This window comes from Martes martes, assembly GCF_963455335.1.
Source record: "Martes martes genome assembly, chromosome: 15".
In the NCBI taxonomy this organism is placed as follows: Eukaryota; Metazoa; Chordata; class Mammalia; order Carnivora; family Mustelidae; genus Martes; species Martes martes.
The window spans coordinates 52472235-52489780 of NC_137903.1; the positions used below are offsets into that span (position 1 = coordinate 52472235).

The 17546-nt window shown below is 34.9% G+C and overlaps 1 protein-coding gene across 1 annotated transcript in view; it reads right to left on the reverse strand.

The window, feature by feature from the left end:
• The window catches only part of CEP350 (centrosomal protein 350), a 155534-nt gene that overhangs the window by 19612 nt on the left and 118376 nt on the right, over positions 1 to 17546 (reverse strand). The window contains exons 31-37 of the mRNA XM_080824205.1: positions 15460 to 15604; positions 10734 to 10894; positions 7882 to 8018; positions 5139 to 5221; positions 1961 to 3948; positions 708 to 1115; positions 460 to 606 (exon numbers count right to left, since the gene is read on the reverse strand). Coding sequence (XP_080680331.1) covers positions 460 to 606; positions 708 to 1115; positions 1961 to 3948; positions 5139 to 5221; positions 7882 to 8018; positions 10734 to 10894; positions 15460 to 15604 — 3069 coding nt within the window. The remainder of the gene's footprint in view (positions 1 to 459; positions 607 to 707; positions 1116 to 1960; positions 3949 to 5138; positions 5222 to 7881; positions 8019 to 10733; positions 10895 to 15459; positions 15605 to 17546) is intronic.

Genomic DNA, 17546 nt, shown 5'->3' on the forward strand with positions numbered 1-17546 from the left:
AAACCACATTAACTAATTCGAAACCTCCAAAATCAAAGATGAAAATGTTAACATCTGTCTAGGGCTGGCATGTTTGATATATGACATGTTTTCAGGTATATTCCTAGAATACCTATCTCTAAATTGCCAAAAATTTACCTACAACTCCAATGAATCACAATAAGTTATCTCCCTATTTCCTAATTTTTTCTTAAGTATTATAAACTATGTAAATATAGGAAATGACTGTTCAAATTATGCTTTGCAAAATCCTGAGGATTCAGGATTCCCTCTCCCCCATCCCTTCACTGCTTATGGATTCAATGAATCAACAAAGATTTATTTAATACCCCCTATGCGACAGGCCTTGAGGACAGAGGGTGAATAATACAGAAGGGCACCTGCTTTTATGGCATTTATAGATCTGCATAAATGAAGAGCAAGTCAAAAAGAGGAAATACATTCTAATTTGCAGTTTACCTTGATTTCATCAAGGTTATTTGGGTTTTTCACTCGTCGGAAATAACTGGAGTTGATCCTACATGGCTTCATCCAGACAGGCTGATTTAAGTTGGGATCCTCTGCAAATATTTCCTCAAAAATCTCTTTTGTTAAGTCAAAAACCGCCTTGATAGAGAAAAATAAAACAATACAAAATGGCTAAGAATCCAAATTTCAAACAATGGAGATAAATTTAAAAATTAAAATTATCCTTCCATGTTACATACCTGTTTGTAGACCCTTTTACTAGTGCTTTCTAAATCTAGACCCTTACTGGCACAGCCAAGCAGTTTTGTAGGAATGCTAATGCTATGAAGATCATGACCTAATTCTTTCCATTTCCAGAGTTCTTCTGCTGCATTATGTACAAGAATTTCTACTTCCTCTGTAGTATGTGGGACTGCCAATAGTGTTTCACATGGCTTCTGGGGAGCTCTTTTAGGTTCTGCCATTAAAGGTACAATTGTTTCTTCCGCCTTATTTTTGGGGATCTTGTGAGAAGAGCTCAAACCAAAGTCTTCATCAAACCAGTCTTGATCATCTCCTAACACGCTCAGGAACTCCCGGCTGATCTCAAGTTCGGCAAGTCTCTTCGCAAGTTCTTCCTGCCCACTGGCACCAAATACTGGACTCTCCTACAGAAATGGAACCATTCAAATAGAGCACCATTTAGTGACCTCAGATCACTCATTTGGGTTTGTTTTTTTTTTTTAAAGATAAACCAAATATATTATTTATATTTTATTATTTCTCTATAAGCAAAACATTATGGTGACTACTAATCAATAATTTAAGAAAAAACTATCCTATTTCCCATAATTGTGCTTACATAAGACTTAAAATTGAAATTTATAAAATGTTTATTGATTATTCTTTTCTTTTTGAATCATCATTATTTTGTTTCTGAGGGACTCTTCTGTCTGTGGGGTATGGAAATCTTATAGGAAATTTCTCACCTTTTGTGATTATCTGGCTCAAGTTACTCAAAATCATTACTTTTGTTCAACTGTCCATGGGCAACCTAAGTAAGCTGACGGTCTGAGTATATGTCATAGTGGATATATTTCAGTTTTACCAGAATCAACATCACAACTGGTAATATCCACAGGGTAACTGAGTAGCTAGGTAGACAAATAATTTCATAGACAAAAAAGGAACTGGATTGAGAACCACTAGGAAGCTCCATGGAATAAATCTGTCCAGTGAATCTGGAAGGGACTCTAACCTGTGGAGAGCACCTGAGGGTCACCAATCCAGCATAAAGCTGCTAGTGTTTGTGACAACCCTATAGTGACCACTCATGACATAACAGAGGACAATTATACTTCAGACAGAAAAACAGCAACAAGGCCTTTAAGAACTAGTACATGATTTTTATCTAATAAATAACACGTCACAAAAAAACCTATCAGGAGCTACAGAATTAAAGTGCGCTACAAAGATAAAGTTAATAGACATTCTGTCTAGATAAAATACTTACAGGTCTGGGGCATATATCTGGTGAAGAAATCTCTTCTTTTTCATCTTCCAATTCAGACCTTAAGAAGCAAGCTGGAACACTTGATGACTGTTCCTCAAGATTTGGGGATAGGGCTTGGGGTGGTACTTTCTTTTGATCATCATCAAGAAGCTCCTGATTGCTAAGCTGGATTTTCTCATTCCTAGCTTTTTTGATTTCTTGTAGTTGACTGACCGTGTCCTTCACAAAGACTGTTAGTAAACTGTCTGTCAGTAAGCTGACTTTTTCTAGCTGTTGCTTTGACTTTTCCCCTTCACTTTGTGATGACCTCAGCTGGGCTTCCAATTGGTTCTTTTCTCTCGTTAAAAGATCCAGAAGCGGAGTAGAAAGCTTTTCTGACACCTCGGGATACAGGTTCTCTTCCTTTTCTGTAAACTGCTGTTGCTTCTTTAACTCTTCAGAAAAGTTATTATCTAAAATATCACCTTCTACAGCAACGGAAACCTTTTCTGTGGCAAGGTCTTTGTTTTCCTTTGAGCAGATCAGTGAATCCACCAAAGACTGCTGGTGAACGTGGGTTTCAAGTACCCCAGAAATGTCCTGAATGTTGTCTGTTTCTATTTTAAGGCTTCTATCAAGTGAGGCTTCTGTATCATGCATATTAGGTAGAGAGTTCTCATCAAAACACTCAACTGCTTCCTTTTCTCTATCAAACTTTGAATCCACTATATCTTTTTGTTCGTGATTACAGTATTGATACTGTCCATCTGAGTAAGACTCTTCATCTTCATTTATGTCTACATAGTCCTCAAAGTTTTCTGGAATGTGAGATATTTTTTGAGGAGGAGCAAAAATACCATGTTTCTCTTTGCACACAAAGTATACAATGCCATCATACGTTCCATTGTTATTTCCTTCAGCTTTATCCAACTCCACTCCAGCCCAAAATCCTTTAGCAAAACTAGTCACACCTTTGAATCGAAGAGTTCCTGGCTGAACATTGCCAATCAACACCCTATCACCAATGTGGAAATTATGTAACTCATCTGCCACAGAAACTGAAACGAAGGAAGGGGATTCCATAACTCCCTGCTCATGCTCTGCATCACCGCGTTCCTTACTTTTCATAAGCTCAGTAGGGGACTTGAGTTCCAACAGCCTCTCTGAGTGGATACTGCTATGAACAGAAAGGCTTTTCTCACTGAGGCACTCACTGATTTCATCATCACTGCCAAAGCTAATGGCTCTACTTGTAGAGTTCCCGGTTGGCTGTGATTTGTCTCTGCAAGACTGAGAGTCTTTCCTGAGTGACAACAAAGATGACACTTGGAAGTCATCTTTGTACAATTCAGCTGAAATGTCTTTCTTAAAAGAAGACACTTCAAAATCTTCAGAGTATGATATTTCTTTAGGAGCAAAAAGATGTTCTAACAAAGACAAGTCCCTTTCCTTTATATTCTTTTGCTCCGGAATGTCTTTTTCTGATTGGATGTTCGGACTATGATCCATATCTGGATCTGACTCTTTCTCTTTCAACTCCTTTCTATGAAGATTTTCAATGGCTAATCTAACTAAGTCTTTCTGAACATTTAGAGAATCTAAAGGAAGATCTTTCCTTGAAAGAATTTCAGATGAATCTCCCTGTTCCAGGTCTAGTTTCAGTAAGACATCAGACTTCCCGGATTGTTTCGAACAGGCATCTTCAATCACACTTGCCTCCAGTTTTGTAGAGTCTACTTCTTGTATTTCTGATTTTTGACTAGAGTCTTCTTGGGCATCTGACACATCCAGAATTCTTTTAGGGGCATTCAATTCTTTGAGAAGAGGTAATGAAGGTACATTTTCTAGAGAATCTCCAGATTCTGCTCTGGTTCTCCTTGATGATCTAAGAATTGGAGATGAAGTATGAAAATGCTCTTCTGTCTGTCTATCCAATTCAATCACTCTCTTTGCATATGCAGATAAAGACCTTTCTGATACCAATCTCTCAGAACCTGCCAATGCAGCATCTTAAAGGAAAAGAAAAAATCATTATCAAAATTATTTAATTATAATCTTTCAACACCTAGAACCAAAGGCTAAATAAAAGCCAAATCTTTATGAGGAAAAAACTCTGGTTAATAACTATAACCTGTTTCAGTTACTATAAAAGTAAATTTTTCCTTTAAGAGAACATATTGTACCAACAATAACCAGAACATTTAGAATGATTGAAAATTTAAAGTTTGAAATAATTTCTTAAATGTCATCTTAGCTTATAAAGAAAAATGGCTCTAAGTTTATGAAGACATTGATTTGCACGATCATCCTGAAATCATGCAAAACCAGAATTGTACGTCGGATATTACATACATACTTCATATAGAAAAACAACAAAGGAAGGACAAATATACTTCTATATATACTTCGAGAAGAATGGATTTTCCTGGAGACTTCAACTAAACTCTCAGATGTAAAAAAACACAAGAAAAAAGAAAACTATTTCTGCAAATACAGCATTTCTAAATAAAGATTTATTTATGTGGGGAGGAGAGTGAGAGAGAGAGAACTCAAGTTGGGGGAGGGGCAGAGAGAGAGAGAGACAATCCTTAAGCAGACTCCCTACTGAGCATACAGCCCAATGTGGAGCTCCATCCCAGGCACCCCAAAAATAGCATTTTAAGAGTTAAAATTACAGAAGAAAAAAAAAAAAAAAGATGTGATGAGCTAACAAACCAAGAATTAAAAGTTTTTAATTCAAATCTCTATTTTGTCATTGCCTGTAAGTAGGCTTTTTTATGCATCAGTTTTATTTTCTCATTGAATTGTACTTTATTTTCAGTAATTCTTACCTTTCTTTGGATTAAGTTGAAAAAAATATTTATGACCACTTAACTCTGAACAACAGTATAGGCTAAAAAATATATACTCAGTTATAAAATCTGATTAATGTTGCCAATGATACACTTAGCCATTTTAAATTAATGTCTTTATGCTTCATTTTTTATCACAAATTTGGGACAACAAAGACTTATTCACAAAATTTATATATAACGAATCAATCACTTTAAAATATCAAAGTAACTTAAAATTTCAATAATTATTATCTTTAAGAAATTTATTTTTCAATCAAAAAGCTGTAGAGGTAGAGTTGTGTAAGCACTTGGATAAATCCTTAGTCTACGTAGACAAAGCTCAATTATTTTTTCTAATTACATACCAACGTGTTCAGCAATGGACTCCAATGAACCTCTGGAGCGTTCTGACTCTGTTAGTGATTTCCAGTTCTTTGCTGTTTCAGATCTGAAACAGAAAATTAATGAGTACAAATAAATGTACCGCTGATACTATAATAACTGGTAACAAAAAGCAGTCAAGTCTTAGACAACAATTTCTCCTTCACAGGAAGCGCCCTGCTCCGTCACTTTCATTAAGCATGTTTCTGGCCCTTATCACTCTGACTAGATAACCCTGCTTCTTTTAGTGAGACAGAGACCACCAGCATGAACTTTCTTACTGCCGAACTTCCCACCTACAAATATATCTATATTTGTAGCCTTTCTTCCCGTCTGCAAGAAAGAAAAAGGGGTGTCTTTCACCCTTATTTAAAGCTGATTATTTGAATCTTTTTCTTCCTAAAATCTCACACAGTTCCACAGTCTCATTAATGGTACTCCTCAATTATACATTCTCTTTCCTATAATCTTTGGTCCTTCAACCTGGAGATTTTTTCCCCTTAGCTTATAAGGATGCTATGAGCCTCAAAATTATGACCCTCAATTCTTCATTCTTCCACATTCTGCAGTTGTCTTCTCTTATTCTTTACGTTAACAGGAAGAGCTAGCTACCTTCTTCACTTTCTTGCTTTCTCTTTATTTGTGAAGTCATAGTATTTGCCTTCTACTTCTGTCTCTTTTATAATGCCTTTAAGTGCTATTTTATCATGTTTAGTACTTGGATCCCTCTTATTCTCTCTGAATGCATATCTTCTTTGGGTGATATTGTTATATTTGTGGTTTCAACCATCATCTTTAGCTGACCATCCCCATATATCTCACCCTGATATCTTTCCTGGATAATTTCCCTTAGGTGAACTATGGGCACCTCACAATTAGTATTCTAAAACCAAAATCATAAGCTTCCCACAAAAGAACACCTGATTTTCCATTTAGGTTAATGGAACTTTGACCCAACCAACTACTTAAGAGAAAACCTGGGAGTCATTCTACATTTCTCCTGCTTCACTATCTAGCACTTTAATTAGTCAAGTCTACTTCTTAAATGTTTCTTAAGAAATTTTAAGAATAAATTCTTTTTTTTTTTTTTTAAGTAAACTCTACCCCTAATGTGGGGCTCAAAGTTGCAACCCTGAGATGAAGAGGTGCATGCTCTACTCTCTGAGCCAGCCAAACGCCCCCTACTTCTTAAATATTTCTAAATATATCTCCTATCTCTGTTCTTATAATCACTTTTTATTTGAGGCCTGGCTTAGACTCCTGTTCTCCTTGCTTCTAAGCTTACTCTTTCCTATCTTTCCTTCACAGAGTAGTTATAGTCAGAAAGATCTCTGTGTGATTGCATCATTCTCTTGTTAAAATCCTCCAACAGCCTAGTTAATAAAACTATAAAGCATGCAATAGTATATTATGTAGAAATCTAAAAATAAGATTTACAGTTTATAATATAATGGAAAAATATAAATAAAATCTAAGCATAAGACATATTGTTGACATTTGCAATGTTCAGGTAGTTGGGTATGTAATTTAAACTTTTCTTCTTTTTACTGCTTCCCTCAGTATTCTAATAATAATAGTAACAACAAATAATAATAATAGTAATTAATACATAGTATTAATTGTATGCTAAGCTCTGTTCTAAGTTAAGTCTTTTAACTCTCATAACAAATTAACTAGTCATGTTATTATAGGGATATAAATCCCTATTAAAAAAACCCGAAGCACAGACAGATTAAATAACTTGCCTGACAAAACTAAATAGCTAGCTGGTACTGGAACCAGGATTCAAACTCGGGTAATGTGAAATTGATTATATTGAGTCCACATTACTTCTGTAACAGACCAAAAAATCCCTAAACGTTTTCTTTAAAAACCTTCAAAGTCTTCACCTCTTCTGAAAAGTGCAGTAGAAATTACTACGAATGAGTGAGTTCAAGGTTTCACAGTTTGGTTTTTATTTTTCCAGTCTCTTCTAACTTTAGCAACATCTTATTATGCTCAATTTCTATGATATGCCAAACTCCTTACCACTTTTGGTCATTCATGCATGCCTTTCTCTCTGAAATGCCCCAATCTGTCAGTCCTCACTGACTGTCCACCCCCTACTCACTGTTCAAAATTTATTTTAAATATTGCAACCTGACTTTTTTAATGCACTATCTTATATACTCGAGCGTCTGTATTTGCATTAACTGGTTGCATAATATTCTATCCCTGGAAAGAACCATAATTTACTGGGCTAGTCACCCATTTTTGGACATAAAGATTGCTTCCAATGTGTTATTTAAGATAAAGGATGTTATGATAAACATATTTAGGCAAACAGAGACTTCTGATAGCCCATATTTTCTCAAGCTAGGTATTCAGAAGTGGAATTACTGAGTCAAAAGTTACAGATTGTCTTTTACTTTTGAAACACTGGCAAACTGCTTTTTAAAAGGTCTATATCAACTTACAATGCTACTACTACCAACACTGGAGGATATTATTTTCATCGTAACCACCAGATTTCAGAATTCAAAATATATTTTTAAATCTGTACCTTATTATACATTTGATTTGTGATTGTATCATACATAACAAATCAGTGAAAATATTAACCAATATTTTTACTTCTACAATTTCACAGTTACTTAAAAGATAGCTTTACTAAAAGTCTTTCCTTATGCTTTACATAAACTTTTCTCAAACAAGGCAGAATATAGATAAGTTATCACAAATTTCTACCTGTGTAATGGAAGGGGCTTGATCTTGGGTTTTTCAGAAGCTGAGGAGAACGTTTTAATCTGAGGCTTGGCTGTTGGTGATGTTTCCAAATCTCGGCTAAGCTCTGCTTCAGTTTTCTTAATGAATTCATCATATGACTAAGTTTAGAAAAATCAGAGGAGTCACTATACAGAATTTTAAAAAACTATTTTAAATTAGAAAATAGTACATTTTACAGTAAAATATTCAAATAGAGAATATGTAATGTAAAAATCTTCCTCCCGGTTACCAGTGTCCTAAATCAATCAGGAAATGACAGTCTCTACTCTACAGAAATTTAATATCTATGAACCAATAATTCAGGCTCTGCCACATTAAAAAACTTCTTTAGCTGATCAGGTAATTATTCTTTAAAGGCTGTCCTAATACTTCCATGTTATTTTTAAGAAGTTTAGCCACAATGCTGAGTTAAATGGCACCTTCTTGGGAATACAAATCCTTAGGAATACTTGGGAATACAAATCCCGAGGAAGAAGGAAAGGTGTGGTTAAGAATATGATAGCTCAGAATTACAAAAAATGTTACCAGCCATTCCTATCCATTATCATTAGTGTATAATCCTAATTTGGACGAAATCTAAGGGAAGCCCTTCGTCTACTATATTTCTTAATTTTCTGGCCTAAAATCCCTACTTTTACATCATTATCTGAGACTACAGCTGTTCTCTTTAACACTGAATGTTCAGTACCAACTCAATGTGTGGCCCCAAATAGGCTGTCAATAAATATTAAGACTGAATGGATGAACATACAGATGCTATTCAATTGCTACAGATCCCTAAAACTTGGGCTAAAATCCCTACTTTTACAACTTGCACTATCCATATTACCTTCCTCTGAATTCTGATCTGAAAGCTATACTTACATGAATGTAGTTGGTTTATTACATCTGTGATTAAATAAAACCTAAAGGATTTTATATGAAATGCTATCTATTATGTATTTCTCCATCATATACTATAATTCTAAAACCTAAATACAGAAACTTCTTTTCTCTGTAAACCATTTAATAAAATGGTGGATGACATGGATGCTATGGCTCTTCTCTAGAGGTCTTTCTGGCTGGCATATCCATTAATGAACATTTTTGAGCAACGCCTTTCAATCTAAGCGTATTTCATTTAATTTTCAATGGCTCCTCATTACCTACATTAGTGCTTTTAAATCCTGGGCTCCACCCTAGACCAATTAATACCTCTGGGAATGAGCCTGAATATTTGTATTTTTCAAAAAGCTCCTCAATTAATTCTAATGTGTGGTCAGGCTTGAAGACTGCTGACTGGAAGGCCAAACTCATCAGTCTGACTCTAAGGTCCTGAACATGATCTTCATTTTTAAATTTTGTTTACCAATCCTTTCCAACATGATCTTGCCAGTATGGTCATTCTACCTTAGCCACTTTTCCTACTTCTAAACATCTGTGCAAGTTACAATCCGTGTTCCCATCTCTGTATCACGTATTCGTGTAACTGTCTATTTTCTCCACAACTGTTAATAGCCTTATTTTCTATGTGGAAGATAGTGTAGTATAATGGTGAGGGTACAAAATTTAGAATTAGAGATATATTAAAATCCTAGCTTTACCGTTTATGAGCTGTGTGTCCCTCAGTATCAGGGAAACTGAGGAAACTCAGTTTCCTCATCTGTAAGACAGGGACAGTAAAGCCATACATTGTTGCTTGAGGATAAATGAAGAACATGTGTGAAGTAATTAGCTGAGTTCCTGGCATACAAATAGGCATTTAAATATCTGATGATTAAACTCATAAAGGTAGGAGGAACACATATTTGGTGTGACCACAACAAGGACCATTAAAAAAACAGAAATACTGGCTAAACTTAATAAAAAGGTTTCTAACATGTAGAGAACCTAGAGTCTAACAATGAAACCAACTGCCTTGAAAATTTGAAATTTCCTATTACTGGAAGTGTTCAGGTAGAAGCTGAATGGTCTTCTCTGGTGATGCCATGAGAAATAATTCTTGTGAGGAGCAGAAGTTTATATCGATCCTATGATGAATACAGCAGTTTAGGAACATGAGGCTGGCAGAAAGTATGCAACCAATAGGGAAGCAACCAGAGACAGGGACATTCAAGAGGCTATGCAGAGAGGTCATGAGGATCCAAAGAGCATGATGGCAGTTGGAATGGAAAATGATAAGCAAGAAGATTTATAAAGAAAAGACTCAATGGGTGACTGGACAGATAGGACAAAATAGAATAAGGAAGCTATGAAAACCAGGTTTCCAGCCTGGGGCAGAATCAGGGAAGGCTGCTAGAGCTTAGGAGAAGAGTCAAGTTTAGAATTTTCGTTTTGGAGCCATTCAAATAGTACAAAGAGTCACATTAATAAACTGTGTGGCATGAAATATCACTCTGCTTAAAAAACAAGTTGTTTTTAAAAAGGCAGTAACAATTACTGATTTTTTTTTTTTTTGGTAATTTTTTTTCAGTGTTCCAAGATTCATTGTTTATGCACCATACCCAGTGCTCCAAGCAACACGTGCCCTCCTTAATTACTTATCTGATGATTCTCTGCTTCAGAGAGCATGGATATCAATCTTTCAAAGGCCTATTTAGAAAAAAACTCTTTAACACTTGATCTTAATATTTACTTAATAATTGATATAATATTTATTATCTTAACATTTAATTTAATGTTTTAGATTGTCGCAGATTTTTTAGAAAGAGGTTAAAATGTGGCACCAAACTAATACTGAAAAATTCTAACCCATGACTTTATTAACAACATTAAAAACAGACTTCACATACACATTAGCCTTGATATCGAACCCCCTTCCTCCTGTGTCTCACCTCTAACTGTTTGATCAGACTGGCTTCTTGGGCTTTCAATCTTTCCTTCTGCCTTTTTCTCTGTTCCTTCTTTAGCTGGTCCACAACTGATTTCCTTTTCCGCAGCTCATCCTTTAGGGCTCTGATCCTACCCTCAATGTCACTTTGGTCGGATGTTGTTTCTGAAAGAGAAACAAAATCTCTTATTTAGTTTTAACTTAAGAATAGTTAACTCGGGGCACCCGCATGGCTCAGTCATTTAAGTGTCTGACTCTTGCTTTTGGCTCAGGTCACGATCTCAGGGTCCTGGTATTGAGCCCCACATCAGGCTCCACATGCAGGGAGTTTGCTTGAGATTCTCTCTCTTCCCCTCTGCCCCTAGCCCCCTTGCTCCCTCTCTATTGCTCTCAAATGAATAGATAAATCTTTACAAGAAAGAATAGTTAATTCAATAACTATTAATTATATTATTCATGAAAAGCTGCAATGTGATATTAAACTTGAATAAAGTCAATCTAACATTTAAAATTAAGGAATTTGAGCTTTTGAAAAAAATTTATTAGTGATTTACATTTCCTCTCCTTTCCCCTAAATCTCTATTGGGCGGGAGGGGTGAGGTGGAGGGGGAGGTTTCCTCCTATTTTTTTCACTTTCTAATTATACTATTTGAAATTGCAAATAAATTTCAAGGTACCCCATCTTGGTGAGATAAGCAACTAGAAGTTGAAAAATTTTTAGGTTAGTAAAATTTGGACATTTTTTGAAGGAATTATTTCCTGATGACAAGATAATCATATTTATCTGTCTTTCCCCTTAGTTATTAATAGTTTTTAAGTCATATTAAAATCAAACTGATTTTCTGTCTTTTGTTGTTTTTAAAGTAGGCTCCACTCCCAGCATGAATCCCAATGTGCGACCTGCACTCACAACCGTGAGATCAAGACCTGAGCTGAGATCAAGAGACAGATACTTAAGTAACTGAGCCACCCAGACACCCTGAAATTCTGTCATTTTATTTTTTTTAAAGATTTATTTTAGAAAGAGAAAGAGTGTGTATGCGAGCAGGGGGAGGGGCAGAGGAAGAGGGGGAGAGAGAATCCCAAGCAGACTCCCCACTGAGTGCAGAGTCTAATCGCAGGGCTCGATCTCATGACCCTGAGACCATGATCAGAGCCAAAACCAAGAGTCGGAGGCTTACCCAACTGAGCCACCCAGGTGCCCTGAAATTTTGTCATTTTAAACTGACTATGAATCATCAGATGATGTCTTAATGCCACATAAAAGGAAACAGAGAAATTAAAAAGAAATATACTTTGCTGTAACCTTTCTTTAGAAGCTCTTAAAATATTTAAAATAAATGAAATGAAGCTAGTTAAATCTTATTTTCTTCCCAATAGTTCCCTGTACACACAAGGTAGATGCCCAGTCATAGCAAAATCATGAAAAAGACATTTCATTATAAGTGCCACACACATGCTATGAAAACAGTATCATTTAAAGATGCTGCTTAGGGAAACCTTCTTGGGTCCCCTCCCTCCTCAGCAGCTTTGTACCATTACTTTGCTATCACTCAGTAAAACCTGCTTTACTGCCCACCAAAAATTTAAATAATTAAATAAACAAATATGCTGCTTATTTCACTACATATGGAAATTACACAGAAATACAAATGACTATTCCTCACACTTCCTCCTAAACTCACGCAATGGTATCAGTTCCACACATTAATGTTGAGCGAGACATTTAATAGCAATAGAAATGCTATTGTATATAGGCCTGAAGACTCAGATGTACACTACAACACTAGACCATAAACAACCAGGTGTTTCTCAGGTTCTTCACATTAAATTGCATAAGAACTAATTACAGAATTTACTTAAATGCAAAAGGATTATAGTCTTTTTTGATAGTATGATCCAATATCTGCATTAGAGATAATGAAATCTAAGTTCCTGTCACTTCTCTGCCTTTGACTTAAGGTACCTCAGTAAAGTCACACCCCTCTTATACCAGTGGTGGCATCATACTGAGCCTGCAGCATGGGCAAAGCTTACTATTTACTCATCAACACTCACAAAATAACGTAATAATAAAGGCTATTTTCAACTCTGGATCTACTACTGGTCATCAGTAAGGTGTCTGCTCCCTACCGATTTCGAGAATTGATGTGAAAATTAAATAAGATGAATAAAGCAAACAGCACCTCAATTACCACAAAAGCTCAATAAATGGTGGTAGGATTCATATTCACCTAAGACAAACATTTTATGTAGTATACATTTTATGCATGTATTTTAGGTAATCTATTTTTTGGTCTGAAACCTAAAAGTGGTGGTGGTGGGGAGAGAGCAACTATCTCCCTTTCTTTTTTTTTAATTTCTGAAAAAAATAATCAATTGGTTTCAGGGTTAAAAGGTTCTGAACACTTAGCAGCAGGCTTTGTAGAGATTCAATTGATGATTCTAGTATAATGACTTGGAGTACGACTGCAGGCTGACCTAAAAATTAAAACCTTTCTAAAATGAGGTATAAACCCAAACCTTTTCATCTTCTAAAACTGTGCTTCTTTTAGCTTGATAAGCTTTTATGTGCTTCCGAAACATGAGACATTACTTTGATAAAATTGTATACAGGACCATTATACTTCCACAGACTTGTTTCAACTTTGCCCTCCTCCCAAAATGATTATTTTACTATATTTTAAAAATTGCATATGCCAGCAGTGATTATTCTAATAAAAACATTTACCATCTATGGTAGTGAAGATTTAACAGTGGATGATGAAAAACTTGGGAGTTTTTAGATGAAAGACCTTGGAAAATGTTTCTATTTTTAAGTACTAAAGAAACCAAAAGTATACAAATGAAGGGTAGAAATTAAATAAAAGTCTATGAGAGTGAAGGGGACTATATTATATATTTGCCCAAATATAGTATTACTGCATAGTACTTACCATTAGTAACATCTGAGATAATCTCTACATGAATTTATTGCCTTTATGGAATTCTCTCCTACAGGGATTTTTTGAGTAGTGGGGGAGAGGGGAGGGGACAGGTAAATGACACTTCAATTTGTTTGAACACATCAAGATGGAGAGAATAATCTAATTGAAAAAATTATGTGGCCTACATTAATTTGGCTTGTAACAAACTCTCCATCACGTAAGTGAGAAAGGCATTACATAACTCCACTACATTAAGACTGACCACAAACAACGCAAATAATGATGTCATCAGTAACAGGTAGATGACATCCATAGTTAAAAAAATCTCAGAGTTATTTCTCTAAACCTAGTCTTACTTGAATTATATTTTATCAATAAAATAGTGTCTTATTAACATTATCACTAATCCTTGCCCTGTAACTCATGCAAGGATGGTTATGCTCTTATTCCATGGCACAAATGGAAAAGATTATCCAATATGGGAAGGAAACTTGGAGAAAGTCACCAGTGAGTAATACAGCCAAGATAAGAATCCACACTTCCAAGTACCAAATTTATGTCTACTGACATGTTACTCCACTGGCTGTAAATTTTCACCGGAGTATGTAAAAGCAAATATATAAGATAATAATTTTCAACAAATAAATATAGTAGACAACATTCTTCAACTGGGTTGACCTAGTAATTCCATTTCTAAGAATTTATTCTTACTGAAATACTCAACAAGAAAATACACATGAAGATGTTCATTAGAATATTGGCAATTTTGAGAAACTCTAAATGATCATCACTAGGGAAATGGTTAAATATGTTATGGTATATCTACTCTTTGACTATGCAGTTATTCAAAGAAAAAAGAGTGGTTTATAAACATGGGTGATGGAAAATCCCATGATTTACTATTGTTTGAAACACTGAAAACTGGGGGTATAGAAAAGGATCAAAGACCAAAATAATAATATATTTCATTTTTCTTCTATTAAGTGTCTACTCTCAAATGCAAACTAAAAATGAGCTCAAAAGGTAGTACACTCAATACGGTAGTAATCATCCTTGGAACCCTACATAAACTGAGCACTGCCTAAATAGATATGTTTCCCAAGATCAAATCTTACAGACTGAAGTCTTAATAGAATAGAGGCTGTTCATTCTTTCATAATCTAATACCACAGAGTTTTATAGGAGAATAGAGGTTACAGGAAAACAGACAATGTTCCCTACTGCCATTTGCAGTCTATTTTCTACCTTTCCTCCTTTGAAACTTATACTATCCTGCACTACCTCTTCCTATCTCTCCTCATGGTCATCATTAATTCACTCAAGAAACATTTAATAAATACCTGCTATTTGCAATGCAAAGTACCTGCTAGGTTCTGGTGCCACAACTGTTAAGAAGATATAGACTCGCCTTTCTAGGAGTCTATATGCTAGTAAGGGAGACCTGCTGGGTAAAGTCTGGTTATAATTTATATACTGTCTGGTATAACAAGCTGAAGCACACAGCACTATGGGAACACATAAGCAGTATCTGGCACATGGAAAAAAAATTCAACAAATGTCTGATGAATAAAAGACTGCCCGTTAGCAACCCAAGAATGTAACAGTTTGTCATATTTTGTATAGTAAGGGAAATAATTAATTATCAATGAAAAGCAATGAAATTATGTGATTTAATCTTGGCAAGCAAAAAGCCTTTACAAATGCAACAAAAGATAACATTATTAACAGATGGATAGACAAAGCTTATTAAAGAGGAATTCAAATATAATACGAATAAAACTAATTCCTTGTTATTAGTCTTACCTGACTGTGTCATAGATAATGACTCATCTGACCAACTGTAACAGTGCTGATGGGACTTGACAGGTAGACGATACTGTCCTCCAGTCCTATGACTTCCTTTGCTAGACTCCTGCTTTGACACAGATGTGCAGCTTTTGGGAGGTGACTGTTCAAACAGAAAACCAAGTGTGAACTGTTTTGTGAGACATTTGTAAAATCTACTTAACATTCGCGAAACCAAGTAGTTAAAGATAATATTTACAAAGAGTTTTAAGTAACTGTGACAATAAAAAGCAAAAACAGTTTACAAATCATACAAAGGATAAGACCTCAACATTTTTTAAAGTCACAGAAAAAAGCTATATAAAGAAGTATGCTTTTTAAAAATGTTTATAATAAAATAGGAGTGGCTACTGTTTAAGTGATATTTATCATTTTTTTTTAATTACAAAAATTCTAAACATGGTGCAGGTATTTTTTCAGCATAGTATTTTAATTTCCTTCAGATGTATTCCCAGAAGTGGAGCTGCTGCTGGATCATATGGTAGTTCTCCATTGACAGATAATGGATAAAGAAAATGTGTATGTATACATGTGCATGCACACACAGACACATACACAAACACAGACAGACACACACACAGAGGAATACTATTCAGCCATAAAGAAGGAAGGAAATCCTGCCATTTGCAACATGGATGGACCTTGAGGGCACTGTGCTAGGAGAAATAAATCAGACAGAGAAAGACAAATACTATATGATCTCACTTATATGTAGAATCTAAAAAAACAAAAAAAAACAAAAAAACAAACTCACAGAAGAGATCAGATGTGTGGTTACCAGAGGTGGGGGGAATTGGAAGAAGGTGGGAAAAGGTACAAACTTCTAGTTATAAGATACATAAGTCCTAGGCATGCAATGTACACTGTGATGACTAATTAATGTTGCTGTACGGTACATGTAAAAGTTGCTAAGAGAGGAGCTTAAACATTCTCATGATAAGGAAAAAGACATTTCTTGGGGGGGTTACTATATAAAGTGAGGGATATTAACTAAACTTATTGTAATACTCATTTCACAATATATGCATGTCAACCCATTATGCTGTACACCTTAAACTTATACAGTGCTGTGTATCAATTATATCTCAATAAAACTGAAAAACAAACTTTAAAAATACTAAAAATGTACTAGTTTTGTGGAAAGGAAAAAAGAGGGGAAATAAGAGAAGAAAAGAGAGCATAAGACTGTCCACAGAGCGTATTACAAAGGATGTAATTTCTACCCTGACATCAGGTGGAAGTGAGAATGCCGACTTTGATATCTAGCTATCACCACTTCATATTTCTGTGAATTTAGGAAAGTTTCCTAGTCTGCTGAGCTTTGGAGTGGGGCTTAACACAGTATCTATAGAATTGTGAGGATAATCCACATAAGGCATTTAGTCTATTAGTTGACCCTTGGTAAGTAGCAATCAACAAATATTAGTTTTTACTATAAAAACCACTTTAAGACATGCTAGTTTTAATTCTCTGACATATTTTCTTGAGAGGAAAAAAACTAATTTTTAGAGCTTGATCAGGCGATGGTTATTCTGAATCTTAATAACAATGCTAGCTAGGTAGGATCTAATCAACACACAGGAAGTAATAATAAGATTGTGTAAAAAACATACTTTGTTCTGAATTCCATGCTACAATTATGTATACAAGCCTATTTTCACAGAACTAAGAATTTGCTAACATAATTTAATTAGAAGCCTTTTATAATCTAAAACCTCTGTTTTCAGGTATGCGCCCAAGACATTGGAACATTTTGCAACACAGCACGAAATAGCTTCTTCATTAGATCGTTGTTTTAAAAAAATGGTTTTCCCCCAAATCTTACAGGTGCATAACACACACGAATCTGACTGATTTTTTAATGGGGAAATGCAATTCATTCCTCATATCCACAATAAATTGAAGGTTCTACCAAAGGATATTCCATTCTGAATTTAAGTGTATTCCTTTTTTTAGACATAGAGAGACCTTAACAAAGTTTTTCACATAATATTTAATAATGTTAATTCCTTTATATACTTTATAAAATCAAATTTAAAAAGAAA